The 18,169-nt window shown below is 43.9% G+C and overlaps 1 protein-coding gene across 8 annotated transcripts in view; it reads right to left on the reverse strand.

The window, feature by feature from the left end:
* Positions 1-18,169, reverse strand: part of Osbpl11 (oxysterol binding protein-like 11) — an 83,143-nt gene that overhangs the window by 33,763 nt on the left and 31,211 nt on the right. For 4 of the 8 annotated variants that reach the window (XM_087576197.1, XM_087576196.1, XM_087576195.1 and 1 more), the window contains 4 exon segments: positions 15,603-15,671; positions 6,635-6,810; positions 5,467-5,546; positions 1,655-1,831 (listed from right to left, as the gene is read on the reverse strand). In XM_087576197.1, the coding sequence (XP_087432323.1) occupies positions 1,655-1,831; positions 5,467-5,546; positions 6,635-6,810; positions 15,603-15,664 (495 nt within the window). In that variant the 5' untranslated portion in view covers positions 15,665-15,671. 8 annotated transcript variants of the gene reach the window in all.

Below are 18,169 nucleotides of genomic sequence, written 5' to 3' on the forward strand. Positions count from 1 at the left end.
AGAACGATTTAAGAAAAAGAAAAGAATTTACACATTGCTTTTTATGAGAAGGATGCTTTATAACTTATTTATGTAACTGGACTAGAATCAAAAGCAGTTGTCTTGTGTGTCTCAAAGCATATCACTTAATCTCTCTAAGCTTCAAGTTCTTTATCCATAAATACAGACAATGCATCCTGATGAAGGGCACACGCTCCCTAGCCTTCTGCTTTGAGACTCTTGAAGCATTTACAGTATTATTTCCACAACCCACTTCTTAGTCACCTAGAAGCTCTTCTCAATTTAGCTTAGCAAACAATACTTGAAATAGTCACAACCCAACAAACTGATCCTTTATTAATTAGAATTAAAAAGAAATATGAGATAGGGCAGTATCAGAATTTGTGCATAATAAATTTTTATGTGTCACTCTGCCCGTCTGGTCTTGGGTTTTGTTTGGCTCTGCAGCTTGAGCCCAGACTGGTGTGCACTAGCCTAGCCATACTCTCTACACTGAGCTCATGCCTTCTGCCCTATAGATACCATTTCGTTGTTTCTTTTTTTTTTTTTTTTTTTTTTTTTTTTTTTTGTTCTTTTTTTCGGAGCTGGGGACCGAACCCAGGGCCTTGCGCTTCCTAGGTAAGTGCTCTACCACTGAGCTAAATCCCCAGCCCCTTCGTTGTTTCTTAAAGAAGAGTCTCTACTTAGGCTGTATGTCGTGCTCACTGGGTTTAATGTTTCCTCTGATATCATGCTGTAGCCTATTGAAGACTTTTTTTGGGGGGGAGGTTGCTATACTCTTTTGCTCCTAAATATCTACAGGGGTTCTGCACCACTGTAATGCATTAAGCTCCTCAGTAAATGGCAGGAACCCTAGATTTTATTAACAAGCTGGTGGCACGCTGCTGGACAGATTCTGATCTGTCCAAGCCTGACTAGGCTGTTACTTGCCAATTTGTCCCACCTAGGCTGATTCTCTTGTAGCTCTCTGTCCTTAGGGCGAACTTCTCTTGGCCATGTGTTCCTGGTCCCTCCTTCGATGGTCACCTCCTCCTCCCTCCTCCTCCTCCTCTCCACCCCCTGCTCTCTCTGAGTTCCCTCACTTGATGGACAGTCCCTCCCTCCTATCCTCTCTGCTCAGGCATAGGCTCCAGCCTTTGATTGACCAATCAGAGATTATTGGGGAACATTCTTTAGTGCACATTGGTCAATACAATACCCATGTCCAGACTGCACCCTGAACTTGGAGGACAGAACTCAACATCTGAATACACAGCACATTAAGAGCAACTGGAGCTCATACTGGCGAGCCTTCTTCCTTGGCATTCCAAGTGCTGTAAGATCACAGGCATGGTCTACCATGTTCGGACTAATGACTTTTGATCATAAATCTTACAACGAAGGAACCAGTAGTTTTATTTGAAAATGAAGTCAGACAGACACAGATTTTTTTAAAAGAAAACTAAAAAATATTAGATTCTGGAAAAATGACAGTATGCCCACACATAGTTGTAAGACATGAAGAATTTAGAATATCAATCTTACTATTTTATCATTTATCCTATCAGAATGGATGGAAACCCTGATGGACCCTCAAGACACAAACAGAACTTACAAGGCTGTGAGAACCAGGCACACTGCTGTTCTGAGCACTTGGCCTCCGAGTCATACTTACTTCTCTGACCTCCACAAGATGGTCTGGATGCAAGTGAGCTCTTTTGTTCACTGATTGCAGTTTGGAATGTCCAACATTAAAAAAAGAAATGGCATTCTGACTTGGTCTCCTCTGGGATATGGGAGAATTACCACTAGATGCAAGCGAGAAGCTCCGGGACTTCAAGGGAGGGTTATTCTGTCAGAAAAAGAAAACAATTTCTCTTGTGCTTTTTACAATTTTGGCTCTCTTGCCATCAAATTACCATATACTTCAGGCTTTATACATGTACAGTTTTGAGAATATATTAACATCAGATTTGATTTAGGCAAATTTTTGAAGATTAATTTTATGCTATTCAAAAATTAGAAAGTTGAAATTTCCAGTTTATCATTCTGAAAGAAGTTGTATATGTTTTGAAAGTCTGTTAGAATAACATTTCCTGATTTCCTTTTTTTTTTTTTTTTTTTTTTATGGTTCTTTTTTTCGGAGCTGGGGACCGAACCCAGGGCCTTGCGCTTCCTAGGTAAGCGCTCTACCACTGAGCTAAATCCCCAGCCCCGCTGATTTCCTATTTTAACACTAAAACACAAAGACAACATAATAAGGAATGAACGTTGTGTGTGCAACAATAGTCTCCTGAAGGAAACGTCAGGTACGGATCTCTGGAACAATCCGGTACTCTCTGATCATTGTTAATGACTAGCAGTTTCCACCATGAGTAAAGCATCACACTGTTTTTCTTGCAGACGAGGCCTAAGACCTAAACATGGTGCTTTGTCTGCAGTGTTTTGAGAAAGGGTCTAGCCCAAGCTAGTATCAAACTCACAAAGCCTCCAAAGTGCTATCATTACAGGTCCACCATTTCCAGACCTAAGTCATAATTTAAAAACAATCAGTGAGGAAAATGCAAGGAGGGAAAAAAAATAGAAGACAATATATGAAGAAAAAATTGTTATCCACAGATATGAAATCCTTTAAATGAGCTACTCATGTACCACTTTTTAGACTCCCCACATCCAACAATTTAGTCCCTTAAAACAAAACAAAGGGTTGGGGATTTGGCTCAGTGGTAGAGCGCTTGCCTAGCAAGCGCAAGGCCCTGGGTTCTGTCCCCAGCTCCGAAAAAAAGAAAAACAAAACAAAACAAAACTCAAACAGTCTAAAAAGCAAAGCATGGAAAACAAACAAACAAAACACTTCCATAAAAGGACATAAATTATTGGGCTGGTGAGGAGACTCAGTGAGAAGCATCTGCCGCAAAGCACGACAGCCTGAATCCAATCGCTGGAACCCACGCTGAAGGAGAGCACCTACTTCTAAAGAACCCTCTGACCTCCATCCGCAATGTGGGAGGGAAGCATGTGCACGCACGTGTACACACACATGAGAATAATCCAGAACCTTTTTTTTTTCCCCTTTTCTTTTTTTCGGAGCTGGGGACCGAACCCAGGGCCTTACCACTGAGCTAAATCCCCAACCCCCAGAACCTTTTTAAAGACACTCAAATTAACAACTAACAAGCACATGGAAAGGGAGTCAACATGATTAATCATTTGAGGAGAAGTAAGATGAAAATCATGAGATCACTGGAGAGCACAGAAGTTAGGGGCCAGGGACATGGCTCAGTCCACAAAGTGATTACAGCTTTAGCATAGAATCAAGTTCAGACCGCCAGTACCCAGATAAGAAGCTGGGCACAACACACAATGTCTATAATCCCAACACTTGGGAGACAGACAAGTGGATCCCAAGAGCTCAGATAAGCCAAATTAGTGAGCTCCAGGCTCAGTTCAAGACCTGTCTCCAAAAACAGGGTAGGAGTCACTGAGGAAGAACTCAGTGTTGACCTATAGCCTCCGCATGCACATACACTCATATATACACACATACACAAGAACTGCCATATGTCCCAGAAATTCTACTCCTACATACATACATACGTCCAAGAAATAAAAGGAGGGGCTGGCAAGATGGCTCAGTCAGTAAGGTGCTAGCCACAAAAACATGAGGATCTGAGTTTGATCCCCAGCACCCGTGTTAAATAGGCAGGCATACTGGTGTGAGACTTTAATCCCAGAGCTGGGGAGGTGAATGCAGGTGGATCCCTGTAGCTCACTGGTCAGTTAGTTTAGTCAAAGCAGTGAGCTCCAGGTTCACTGAGAGACCTGTTTCAAAAAAGAAAAGGTGAAAAGTGACTGAGGAAAATACCTACCTGGCTTTGAACTCTGACCTCCACCCTGTGTGCATACACACACACACACACACACACACACACACACACACACACACACACCCCTAAGGTAATATTTTCACTCAACCTCACTCATGGCATCTATTGAATGAAAACACTACCAAGTAAGGGGACTCACACCTGTGATCCTATCACACAGGAGGCTGAGGCAAGATGGGGAGGAAAGTGGTTGTCAGTCAAGCATTTGCTGCCTGAGTGTGAGCTAGAATCTGGATCCCCTGCACCTATGTAAAACAGCTGGGCTTGGTGGAACATTCTGTAACCTTAAGACTGGCAAAGAGGAGACAGGTGGACCCCTGGAGCTTACTGGCTAGCGTGCCTACTCAAATCATAGAGCTGTTCCAGGCTAAGAAAGACAAAGTAAAGAGAGGTCGAGGGAGGTAAACATATGGACACCACATAAACACTCACGGACTCGCCCACATATACACACAAGGCTGAGACAGGGGAGTCTGGGGGATGTGGCTTAATTGGCAGAATGCTTGTCTAACATGTATGAAGTCCTGGATTTGACTTCATACATGACCTGGGTATCATATAAACCCAATGTGGTATAAAATGCTTATAATTGTAGTACTTGGAAGAGAAGCAGGAAAAGCAGATGTTCAGGTCAGCATGAGATACATGAGAACCTATCTCAAAAAAAGAAAAAGAAAAAGCCAACCTGGGCTATACAGCAAGTTCTAGGCCAGTCTGAATTGGAGTGAGGCCCAGTCTCAAAAACTAAATTAAAAGAAAGTACATATGAAAGAGAACAGCTAGTAGGCTGGCATGGTGGCTTACATCTATAACCCCAACACTTGGAAAGCTGGGGCAGTTTTCAAGGCCAGCCACAAGCAGCGTACATAGAATGGGTTTGGGGGAAGAACTATTTGTTATGTGTAAGTATGCCTGAACCTTGAAGGGGAAAAAGCCGACACAATAAACCACGGTCATAAGTCCACAAACAAGAGCCTAGGGTTCAGGAAGCAGAGAACAGAAGTGGCTGTTAATAATCTTGGGTGTCTAGGGGAAGATAGAAACATTCTCTAGTTACATGGCTACCAAGGCCACACAATCTTTTTTTTTTTTTTTAAGATTTATTTATTTATTTATTTATTTTATGTATCTGAGTTCACTGACTCTGTCTTCAGACACAGCAGAAGAGGGCATCAGATCCCTTTACAGATGGTTGTGAGCCACCATGTGGTTGGTTGGTGGGAATTGAATTCTGGTCTTCTGAAAGAGCAGTCAGTGCTCTTCACCTCTGAGCCCAAGGCTGCATAATCATAACTACACTAACATCACAGGATTATACTTTACAGTGTATCAATTTATAATGTGTGAACGGTATCTCAATGTATTTTAACAATCATTGACTTTGTATGTATGCATGTGTGCACATCACCAGCATACATGGGAAACAAGAAGACTGTTCTCAAGAGACGGTTGTCTTCCAACCACGTGAGTCCAAGAGATGAAGCTGAGGTGCTCAAGCTTGGTGGCAATGACCCTACCTCACTGGCTCTACTTACCACATTTAGAAGCATAAAGCCCACAGTTCCCGTTTTTGACTGACACTGTGTACAAGCCCACGTACCTTTCCAATAGCTTCCGTGTGGTGCTGTGTACATATCTGAAGTCTGCTCACCCAGTGCTGCCGCTCTTTGGCATCTGTGGCTGATGAAGAATACAGACGTTACTTACTTCTACACTTACTTGGGGAACACAATTAGTTGTCCACAGGTCATGGATGAGTAAAAGCAAAGGCTAGCATTACTTTCCTTACAGAAAATGTCACTGACCAAGAGGACTAAAGGGTCACCCTTGCTAGGAGTGCACAAACCCCATGTAGCAGGTGAGGACATAATAAGGTCATATTTGTTTCTGTTTATTTACTTATTTTTGTTTTTCAAGACAGGCTTTCACTGTGTAGCCCTGGCTGTCCTACAACTCACTCTGTAGACCAGGCTGCCTCCCAAGTGCTGGGATTAAAGGTGTGTGGCACCACTGCTAGCTGATGTCCCTATTTGAGCAGACAACCTTGAATAAGAACCTGAAGGGTCAGCAGTCCTTTCAGACCTCAGCAGATGGTCAAGTTGGAGAGCCACTATTCTTTATGTATATTTATTCAGCTAAAAAACCCACACATTTTTTTCATAAATTAACCTAGACAGAGGTTATAAGCCAGGCATGGCAGCACAAGTCTGTAATTATAGCTCTCAGAGGCAAAGGGCAAGCATTTGAAGCCAGCCTGGGCTATGTAGCAAGACCCTGTCTTAAAAGCTCAAGCAAGTACATGGTCCTACCACTCTGCACATTCCAATTTTATCAAAAACCAATATGAAAACCCAAACCCCAAACCAAACATGGCAAGTTAAATTTATCTAATGAATATGGGCATAACACACCCACAATTGTAGTTATCAGTCACTAAAAGATGTCAAAAGGACAATGGGCGAAAGAGAAAAATTCCCTGTGGCAGACATAAAACAGTAATATTTAAATGTCTAGGTCTTACAGTTATCACTAATCAGGTTTCATTCATAAAATAAATCGTTTTTATCAGGCCCAACACTAAACAGACTCATTCACTGGCCAACTTGAAAACCATTATTAAAGCAGATTTCATAACCTGTCAGAGCAGTTCCAGGACTGTCCTGTGGTGTGTCATCAGTGACAGTGGGCCCTGAGCTAGGCCTGACATCGGCGTGGGGCGGGGCAGGGCAGCTTCTGCTGGGGGACCCCAGTGCTAGGTCTCAGCCTACCTCTGAGTTTATACTGCTCTCCGCTGGCAGCATTCACTGTGAAGGTGTGGGAGTCCTCATCGCTGGGTGAGATCACAGCCCCCGCAAGCTGCAAAGTCCCTCTGGGTTTCTGATTCCTAGACTGTTCATTCACAAAGTACTCCAACAGCCCCGCTTCATTGTTTAAAACAAAAAACCTGCAATGATGTTAAAAAAAGTTGTGATTTTGAAACATTTACCCTAGCTAAACTAAAGCACGCAAACTTCTAACATTTAAAAACTACAGTGGTTTCTTTATTGAAAAACTCACAACAGGGGTTGGGGATTTGGCTCAGTGGTAGAGCGCTTGCCTAGCAAGCGCAAGGTCCTGGGTTTGGTCCCCAGCTCCGGAAAAAAAAGAAAAAAAGAAAAAAAAAAAAAAGAAAAACTCACAACAAAACAAACAAAAAAACCCTAAAACTAAACATGCCAACACACCACACCAAATTTCCTAGGACATAAATCATGGTAAAACTAAACATATTTAAATATAAGGCACAAGATGCAGAGCTGAGGGAGAAGCATTTATTTTAAATAATTTTTGTGGTTCTGGAGATCAAATCCAGGGCTTCATATACCCCAGGCCAAAGTCCCATCTCTAGCCCTAGAAGTGCTTCTCAGGGAAGAACACATGGAACTCAGGAAAGAGTTCCACTTCTGGGAAGAACTCAGGAGATGCTCCTCTAAAGGAGGAACATCTCTCCCTGGTAAACTGCAGACAAGGGCATTGCAGACAAGGGCAGAGAGGTTTGCTATGACAAAATATGAACTCTAGGCTGCCAGGATAGAAATGAGTATGGGAGTTGTGGAGATGTCCCTATGGTTAAGAGCACACAACTCTAGCAGACAACTTGAGTTTGGTTCCTAACACCCATTCTGAGGAGCTTGAAATCACCTAGAACTCCAGGGGGCTCCAACACCCTTTTGTGTTGTTTTCTACAGGACACACACACACACACACACACAAATAGGAATAATAAATCTTTAAAAAACTATAAGTCTCGGTAATCAAAGAGCTGAATATGATCTAGGCTGTAGCAATGAAATATACACGGGGAATAAGGACACAGCAGATGATGCTGGGCTGTACCTTTAGATAGGTCACAAGTGACCTGCCCTGTTTAAAAATGAAAAGACTGCAACTAGAGACACAGAAACTCAGGGAACTTGAGATTAAATGATGAAATGCTGATATACCTTGGCAAAGAATTTGATGGAACACTGGTGGACTTTGGAAAAGAATTTGATGTTCTGATTCAATTAAAGACTGGCCAGTTTAGGATGCACCAATTCAGATCCCACTTTAAGTAACATAACAGATCTTTTCCTTAACAGTTACAAAAGGTTTGACTTTCTCAAAATTTATGCTTGGGTTTCGGCAAGCTTTATTGGCATCCTACAGAAGAGCCGAGTTCCTCACAGAGCCCGGTGTGGAGTATGAGCCAGTTCAAGAGCCGGAAACACGTTCCATCTCAAGTGACACAGAAATGACCACATCGAAGGAGTCGGAGGGACAGATCAGCCTTGTGCTGATGATAAAAAATAAAAAGGTTAAATCTGCCTAAGAAGAGAGGTAGAACACAGACTCACCCCCCCCCTTCCCCTAAAGATTCTCATTGTTGTTTAAGACAGGGTTTCCCTATGTCCTAACAGACCAGCTGGCTTTCAACAGACAGAGAGCCGCCTGCCTCTGCCAGACTCAGCTCCCTCCTAAGCTTTTGGGCCTGGAAAAATGTGTTCTCATAGTTTGGTAAAATTTAACTTTAATATTTTTGCAGCTCCTTGTTTCTCTGGCTTTGTTGTTTTTCTAGACAGTGTTTCAACTATCCCAGGCAAGCCCCAAACTCTCTATGTAGTCAAAGACGACTTTTAATTATATCTCCTTGTCTCTGCCTCCAGAGCACTGGGCTTCCCAGTGTACCACAGCCTCGTGTGGCTCTGAGGCTCCCACACAGAGCCTCATGCACACTAGGCAAGCAGCCTACAGACTGAGCTCCAGCCAGTCATAATTTTGTAATTTTAACTCACATTTCATTAATTATTGGTAGAGTTGAGTTAAAGACTTTCTATGGGTTTGCTAAACATTATAAATTGCCAATCACATCTTTGCTCATTTTTAAGAGTTACTTTTTCAAAGATTTGAAGGGATTACTTGAATTAACACAAAGCAGCTATGGGTTCACATTCCACCCACCACCACTGGGCTCAGCTGCTAGGGAGTCGAAACACAGGGAGATGGACTGCACTTATCCCAGGACACCATCTTTCCATGTTAGGCTTTAGGGAGGGCTTTAGGGAAGTGCTGAGACCCCTCTCCAGGGGTGGGAAGACACAGTCTAAGCTGTAGGGGAGCCAAAGTTGGGGTTCCCTGAATTCTGGGCCTTTAGTCGCTGCTGGAGAACTGCACAGAGAAGTTGGGAACATGTGGTGGTCCACCGGACCGCAACAAGACCGGGACAGGGGACTCCCAAACTCCTGGACATCTAGGCATCGCTAGCCCTGTGGAGTTGGGGGCCCACAGGCTGAGGATGGTAACTAGCCAGTTCCGGGGAAAATGGGAGCTCTGACTTAGCTCACTGGTGATTGTCCTTAAGTTGTCTGGAGGTTGTCTGGAAGAACAGAGAAGTCTTCTACAGGAGGCTTAGTTTGAGGCTAAGGCGAAGGCCTTGTCCATGCACCCCATGGCAGTTCTTTTTTTTTTTTTTCTTTTTTCTTTTTTCTTTTTTCTTTTTTTTTCGGAGCTGGAGACCGAACCCAGGGCCTTGTGCTTGCTAGGCAAGCGCTCTACCACTGAGCCAAATCCCCAACCCCTGGCAGTTCTTGATGAAAGAGACAGTCCATGTTTTATCCTTACCCTTTACTGACTCTTCATCATGGAAAATGGATGCATACCCACTTCTCAGGGTGGACCCGACATTAAATACCTTTTGCAGGGAGGAATCTCCAGGAAGGGGAACTTATTGGCTAAACCCTCAAGGCCTCTAGGTACCTCATCAGCATGGAGAACTGCTCTGGGCCTGTATGACCACAGGTCATGTTTCCTTATGTAGGAAGTGTAGCATGTGTTCCAGGCCAGGAATCTGGCAGAGGAAGCTGCCTACCATCTCAGGTGTGTACCCGAGTTTCCCAGGACTCAGACCCCCTCTACCATACCAGGTTTCCTGGCAAGGTCCATTGTCCCACAAGCAGCCATTGATATGGTCTTAAGTTTCTAAAGCTGCTTTTATAAAATGCCTGCATGAGTCTTCCACTCCATGGCCAACCAGAAGCCCACCCTGCTTGTTCTCATGCTGCCCAGGCCAACCAGCAACACCAGGAAGAAGCAATGTGACGAGAAGCGGTGCAGAGGTGGAATTGGAGTCATCAGGGTAGTGACAGGTGTGAGAGAGCTGAGGTCAACAGTGAAACACGTCATTGCCCAGTGGGGTCACTGAGTGGGTGCGGCAGAAGCCTAGAGCTTGCATAGCACACTTAGCCCTCAGGTCTTCGGATTGACAGTGATGATGTAGGCCCAGAATGAGGAATGGTTTACTTCATGGACTGGACCTCCTCAAAGGACCACTGTGGTCCATGGTGTCACTGAGGCTCATGTGTGGGTCAGCAGTCCTGAGGCAGTCAGGGTCTGAGTTAACTCTGAGGCCCATGTTGCCACCTAACACCATCTAGATATCTGTGATTTATGCTTCAGCCTAAGGCCTTGTTGATGTTCAGGTCCATGCTGCAGGCAAGGGCCATGTCTGGGTCCAAGACCCTACTCAAGCTGGAGTCTGTATTGATGTCTGTGGCCTGTGTTACCATCAAAGTCCATGTGGTTGTTCCTGGCTTGTGCTGTTACCTAAAATCATGCTGATATCTGTGGGCTGCGCTGCAGTTGAGGTGGTGTTGACTCTGCAGTTGAGATGGTGCTGACTCTGCAGTTGAGGTGGTGTTGATTCTGCAGTTGAGGTGGTGCTGACTGCAGTTGAGGTGGTGTTGATTCTGCAGTTGAGGTGGTGTTGACTCTGCAGTTGAGGTGGTGTTGACTCTGCAGTTGAGGTGGTGTTGACTCTGCAGTTGAGGTGGTACTGATTTGAGTGGCCTGCACCACCACCTGAAGCCATGGTGATGTCTGGACCCAAGTTGCCACCAACAACCATGTTTGGATCTGTGGTCCTACTAAGGCTGGGGTCTATGCTGATGTCATGTGGCCCCTGTTACCACTGAAGGCCAAGCAGATATCTGTGGTCTGTGCTACAGCCTGAGACCATACTGATGACCATGTGTTATGCTGCCACTGGAGGCCATGTTGGTGTGAATGGCCTGCACTGTCATTGGAGACCATGTTCAGTGTCTGGGTCTGAGGTCCTACTGAAGGTAAGGGCCATGTTCATGATCAGAACTGTCACCAGAAACTTTGTGAAGTCCATGATTTGTGTTCCCGCTGACTGTAGAGAGCAAGAAAGCTGCTTTGGCAGTGACACTGGTAACTGCAGATGCAGCTGAGAAAGGAACGTAGAAAGCTTCCCTGACGACCCTCCCCTTCACCACCCTGCCCCCTCAAAAAGTAACAGCCTAGACAGGAAGCCAGGAGGAGAACTCTTAAAAAGTGTGATAAGGAAGCTGAAGTTAGCTCTCCACAGTTGATGGCTCTGCTCTGGTGGGGGTTTGGGAAGAAAAGGACTCAGTTCCATTTGAGAGACAGACCACTGAGAGGCATGCTCCAGTAAATACATAGGTAACACAAATTGGACTTGTTTTTTGTTTGTTTGTTTTAGGGTTGTTCTGTTGTTTTGTTAGTGATGTAACAAGAGTGGGGAGACAGCCATAGATGGACTAGAAAGTGAGTGTAATCAGGCATATGATGTTAAATTCCCAAAGAATCAATAGAAATACTATATTGAAAAAAAAAATCACTCAAGCCAACTGTGGTGGTTCTTGGCCATAATCCTAGCATTTAGAAAGCCAAGACAGGATTCCAAGTTTAAGGCCAATTTAGGCAACTTAACTGAGATAAAACTTCAAAATTAGAAATACACAAAAGCTAGAGAGACTGCTCAGTGTGGAGCTTCCTTAGCACATGCAAGGCCCATGGTTCAAGGCCCCAGTAGCAGAAGGAAAAAGAAATGTGTAGACTAGAGGGCTGGAGGGATGGCTCTGCGGTTAAGAGCACCGACTGCTGAGTTCAATTCCTAGCAAACACATGGTGGCTCACAACCATTTGTAATGAGATCTGATGCCCTCTCCTGGTGTGTCTGAGGACAGCTGCAATGTACTGATATAAATAAAATAAATCTTTAAAAAAAAGTGTGTGGACTTGAGAAAGACAATCCACATAGTGAGGGAGGGAAAGCAGTCTTCAAAAGGTACTTATCTAAGTAAAAGGTTCTTATCTAAGACAGGTTGGCCTAAATGATAAACTAGAAAGATATGAGTAAGTGCTGAGTACATCAGGAAATTTAACATTCAGCACAAACCTCCACAACAGAAAACTCACCTTTTTTGTTAAAGGGAAATACTGCAAGGTTATGTGGGTTTTATCTGTTTGCCTTTGCAACTGCAGGAGGGCAAAGACTGCCGGTTTGAAGAAATAACTAACCTCAGGCTTCAGGGCCACCTACAACTTGAACATCATCACATGCAGCTGCAGTCTAACTCCGAAGAAAGAAAAGAACACTAGTGATGGTTCTGAGTGGGAAGACAACTGCACGCTCTGCTCTGACCTTCCAGAGGCTTTCCACCATCTACATGCACAGACTCCCGGGCCACTCTGCCACCTTCGAGGACTAGAGTCAAAACTAAAAGGAAGTGGAGTCAGGAAAACTCTATTCTGGAGCAAGCCATTCTTTGGGGGTGGGGTGGGATAAGAGCACAGACAGGGTGGCTCCTCACTGGCCTCAGACACCCTACGTAGCTGTGGACAGTTTTGAACACCTGATCCTCCACCTCCCTCCTGAGTGCTATATAATTACAGACATCCAGCACCATGCCCACCTCAGAAACTGTTTTGTGTAAACTGTTTGCAGGCCAGAGACAACCTTGGGTATCATTTCTCCAGAATGCTATCCACCTTATTTTTGAGAGAGGATCTCAAAATGGCCTGGAATTCTGCATTTCGGATGGCTTGACAGTGACCTAGTGATGGTATTACAAGCGTGAACCATCATGCCTGGCTTTTTAAAATAGGCTCTGGGGAATCAACTTGGGTCCTCAAACCTATGCGGCAAGCGATTTACCAACTAAGCCATTTTTTTTAATTACACGCATTTGTGTATGCATGAGAGTGCCATGACGTATTTGTGGAGGTCAGAAGACAGTTTGTAGGAATGTTTTCCTTCTGCGTGCCATATGGGTGCCAGAGATGGGAATCCTCACCCGAGCCATCCTGCTGGCCTGTCGACTGAGTTATCTAACCAGCCATCACGCAACTCTTTATAGCGGACACTCATGCTAGGTATCTCCAGCCTGCTCAAAGCTGCTCTTAGTCAAAACAGAAATGACTTGGAGGGAAGAACACTGTCTTGAATAGATGGCAAAGGTCCAATGTGTTTGTCCCTTAAGCTTCTTTCTGCAATGCACAGAAGAATAGCTTGGCCACAGAGCCACAGAGCTCCCTAAGCCTCTGGCTTCTCAACAGCGTCTTACTCCCTCTGCTCCTATCTCATCCTTCCATCCACCCCTCCCACTCAAGAGCTGGTGAATCCATGCAGCGCCTCACGACCTCCAACACAGCGGTCAGAAATGGAACGTGAAGGCGTTTTTGTTCTTCTTTAAAAAATGCTTTTGTCCTTATTTGTATAATTTGTGTGTATTTCTGGTGGGAGGGTGGGAATGCATGTGCCATGGCTTCTTTTTAAAAAATCTTATTTTCCATGGGTGTTTCTGCTATTCTTTATACAGTGTATGAAAAACATTCTTTCAAAAAGAGAGAAAGTCTTTCATGTATCATTTCTGGTTGTGTTGTTTTGAGGTAGGAAGAAAAACAACTCATGTTACCCATCATGGTTAAAGCACGTGAATTATAAACAGCATAACACATGGTTCTGTAAAGTAATCTGTCTATAAAAACAGACTTTAGACTCAAAATTAGTTGCTTATGAATTTTAGTTTTATTACTTCAAAGACTAAGGGCTGGGGAGATGGTTCAGCAGGAAAGAGCATGCGCTTACAAGCAGGCGAGTCTGAGTCCAAGTCACCGTCACCCACATAAAAAGTCTGGCACGGCTGTGCACACCTGTATCCCCAGCACTGAGAGGCCCCAAGAAGTAAGTGAGGTGCAGAGAAATAAGAACCCTTGTACACAACTTTGGCTGGTCAGAATAAAAGGGTAGAAATAGGCACAAGGGCTCATGTCTGTAGTCCTAGCTACCCCAAATGATAAGACCAGAAGAACTGTTGGGGCTGAACCTAGGCCACACAGAAAGAACTCATTTGTTTATTAATTTTTTTAAATTTGGTCTTTTTAAGATAGGGTCTCTTTTTGTAGCCTGGCTGTCCTGGAACTCACTATGTAGACCAGGTTGGCCTCAAACTCAGAGATCTGCCTGCCTCTGCCTCCCAAGTGTTGGGATTAAAGCTGTGTGCCCACATGCCTAGCAGCAGTTCATTTCTTTAAAAAGAAAATCCACACTGTACAGTATAGTCCATTAGTTCTACTTCTTTAAATAGACACAAAAATAAAGAGACTTGAACAGATATTGGCACAACATTCACAGCAAAGCTTTATTTACAATTGCCAAAGGAAGAAACACCCAAATGTCCACCAATAGATGGATGGATAAACAAGGTTTTATATTCATATGCTGGAATATTACTGGTCTTTAAATAATAGTGTGGACCAAGGAAACGGTTTTTTGGGTGAAGGCACTTCTGCCAGACTGATTCCCTGAGTTAAATCCCAGGACCTTCATGATGAAAAGTGAAAACTGATTCCTGTAAGATTTCCTCTGACACACACACACACACACACACACACACACACACACACACACAGAGTTTGGCATACACACACACAAATCAATCAATCAGTGTAATTAATAAACTAGGCCAACAAAATGGCACAGTGGCTGAGGGATGTTGCCAGACCTGAAGACAGTTCAGTCCCTAGGAAGCACGTGATGAAAGCAGAACCGACTCTGATCTCCACACTCTCTGTGACACTCAGGCACACAGGTTAATCCCAGCAAGCAGGAGACAAAGGCAGGCAGATCTCTGAGTTCTAAGACAAATAAGTTACACAGACAAACCCTGTCTTGAAAAACAAAACAAAACACCCCTGACCAAAGTTGTGATACAAGACTAGAACCCAAGAATCTGAAAACTACGCTGAGTGAAATAAAGTCACAAAAGGTCATGTATGCTCCCTGGGCACGAGGCAGAAGGAGTGGTGAAATCCAGAGACTAAAACAGAAGGAGGCTGTGGAATGAGCTGGTATATGAAAGGTATGGAGATTCAAGAAGATGAGGAAGGTTCTGCAGACTGGTAGTTTGGACAGTTGTACAAAATGGTGAATACATTTAATACCATTGAGTTAGATGATTTAAATCTTATTATTTACTGTCAATTTAAAAAGTAAAACCTTAATACCCTTGCCCTGCAGCTATTAAGTCTACAATGTACCTAACATACCCGGCTTCCCTAATCACCAACTGCCTATGTGGCTGTGGACTGCTTAACTAACCCTCCAAGGCCACAACTTGAGAATCAAGCATAAATGTCCATTTTCCCCACGAAGAGTCTCCCCTTTGCACACAGTAACAGCACGTGGCAGGTGAACACACCTCTCCATTCCTGAAGACAGTGCTGTCACATGCCAACTTCTCCACCTCTAAGGAGAAAGCCTTCCAATTTGCAGGAGAGATATGGTAAATTAAATCCTCTAAAAGTTTCCCAGCTATGTGCACTGACATCAACATAGAACACACTCAGTTCCCAACCTCTTAGGAGGCTGACAGCAGAGGACAACAGGCTTACCTGTACTGCCACCCAGTGACAAGGTTGGTGTACTTCATTAGATAGCCATTAACACTCTCCATGTGATCACTGTTTCAAAAAGAACAGAGCTGAAGTTAGTGGAAATACAAGGAAACAAACCCAAACCCAGACAACTGTACAGTTTGGAAAGCAGCTGCAGACACTACACTGTCCAGGCAAGGGCATGCTCGCCCTTAATGTCTGCCCTCAGGAAGCAGAGGCAGGAAGATCTCTGTATGGAGCTGGAGAGATGGCTCAGAGGTTAAGAGCACTGATTGCTCTTCCAGAGGTCCTGAGTTCAATTCCCAGCAACCACATGGTGGCTCACAACCAACTATAGTCCAATGCCCTCTTCGGGTGTGTCTGAAGACAGCTACAGTGTGCTCATATACATGGAATAAATCTTCATGAGTCATCCTTCACAGCCTGTAAGTAACCCCAAGGAACTCACTGGCTCACCAAGCTAGGGTAACTGTGTCTGGTGTGTCAGCTACAGTGCACTTATATATAATAAATAAATAAATCTTTGAAAAAAAGAGAGAATATCTGTATGTTCAATTGAAACCAGCCTGGTCTACATATTGAATGCCAGGTTAGCCAGGAATACAGAGAAACAACCTTATGTCAAAAGACCAAAGATAAAAAAGAAAGAAAAAAAGTCAAGCTTACTAATTTTCTTCAAAATAAGTACAATATTTCATTTATTATTTGAAATATAGTCGTGTGAACTAAAACTGCATAAATATGAACACAAATGCACTGTGAATGTTCTACCTGAAACAACTACCCGAAATGATTTCCCAGTCTTTCTCTGCTCTGCGTACGTAACATACACTCTGCTTTCCCTGAACCAGTTCTGTCCTTAAGACTTACTCTTTTGTCCAGTCCCCTAGCCCGATAACCTGAGTGTTGTACTCTCCATTAACCTTGCAAAGCCCCAGGTAGAACAGAACAGAAATTATTTCCTCAAAGGATCAAGGTGTCCATAATTCACCACTTGGAAAATCACTTTAGTCTGGGTTCTCCACGCCAAGCCTCTTCTCTGGAAGGTGTGCTACCCCACCTGTGGCGTGTCATAAAAGTACTGCAGCCGAGTATGTCCTACAAGAACTGGACTTGTAGGGCATCTGCCTGTGGAGTATAGGGAAGCTTTCCTAAAACCTTCCTGCACTAACTCCCCTTTAGAAAAGCACAGACATGTTAAACCAAAGAGGGTCAGAAGAGATGGTTCAGTGGGCAAAGGGCTTGCTGAGTTCAATCCTTAGCTGCGGACACTAAAAAGAAAATCACAACCCCATGCCTTTAATTCCAGTGCTGGAAAGAAATGGGAAGATCTTGGGGCCTCATGGCCACACAGTCTAGCCAACTGGTGAGCTCCAGGTTCAGTGACAGACCATCCCAGAAATGAGGTAAAGGGCTGGAGATCTAGTTCAGCAGGGAAAGGCACTGGCCAACAAACCTGATGATAGGACTTGCAGCTAGGAGCCTATGCTGCAGAGGGAAAAAACAGGTCACTCCTACAAGCTGTCCTCTGACTTCCACACACATGCACAGCACATACTCATGCTTGTGCATATGTACACAGACACACTAAATAAATGTTTTATATAAAAAGGTAGAGAGTGATAGAGGAAGTCACCTGACACAGATCCTCACACACCCGCATGGGAGCACCTGCATACCCATCCCATCACACATACACCAAAAATCAATTAAAGCAAGCAATTAAACACCACATCACTGTCATTACCTCTATTCAGTCACCGCTCTTCCTCTCTTACTAATGGTGTTCCTCATTTGCAAGTTACTATACCAGTCATTTAATAGCTGACAGTAAAAATGGAAATATATAATCTCAATAGTGTTATCTACAAAAACATCCAAAGTGGTTTCTCACAAGCCACAACACAGTGATTTGTGTTCTAATGTTATCAATACTTCATTGGTGAATACATATAAAAAAGAGTTAACTTTTAAAAAGACCTACTAGCGGGCTGGAGAGATGGCTCAGTGGTTAAGAGCACTGACTGCTCTTCTGGAGGTCCTGAGTTCAAATCCCAGCAACCACATGGTGGCTCACAACCATCTATAATGGAATCTGATACCCTTCTCTGGTGTGTCTGAAGACAGCTACAGTGTACTCATATAAATAAAGTAAATAAGTCTTTAAAAAAAAAAAAAAAAAGACCTACTAGCACACACCTGTGTCCCTGTACTCAAGAGGCAAAAGAATCAGGAGTTCAAAGCCATGGTCAGCTACCAGGCCAGAGATAAATAAAAATACAGTCTCAAAAAAGGTTAGGTTTCTCATAAAAACTAAGAGAAAGCTGTTGATGGTGATTGACTTGATAACAGCATAAATCCAGTCTCACAAGAAGCAGATTCAAGCTGGGCATGGTGGAAACATGCCAGAAATCCCAGCCCCTGGGAGGTTAAGGTAGGAACATGAATGAGTCCAAGGCCAACCTGGGCTACATAACAGCCACCTGTCTCGACACAGCAACAGAGAAGAGCAAGACTCAAGTGAGTGAGTGTAGACTACTGCTTGTTCTGCTACATGAAACACC

Source organism: Rattus norvegicus, chromosome 11, assembly GCF_021556685.1.
Source record: "Rattus norvegicus strain SHRSP/BbbUtx chromosome 11, alternate assembly SHRSP_T2T, whole genome shotgun sequence".
In the NCBI taxonomy this organism is placed as follows: domain Eukaryota; kingdom Metazoa; phylum Chordata; class Mammalia; order Rodentia; family Muridae; genus Rattus; species Rattus norvegicus.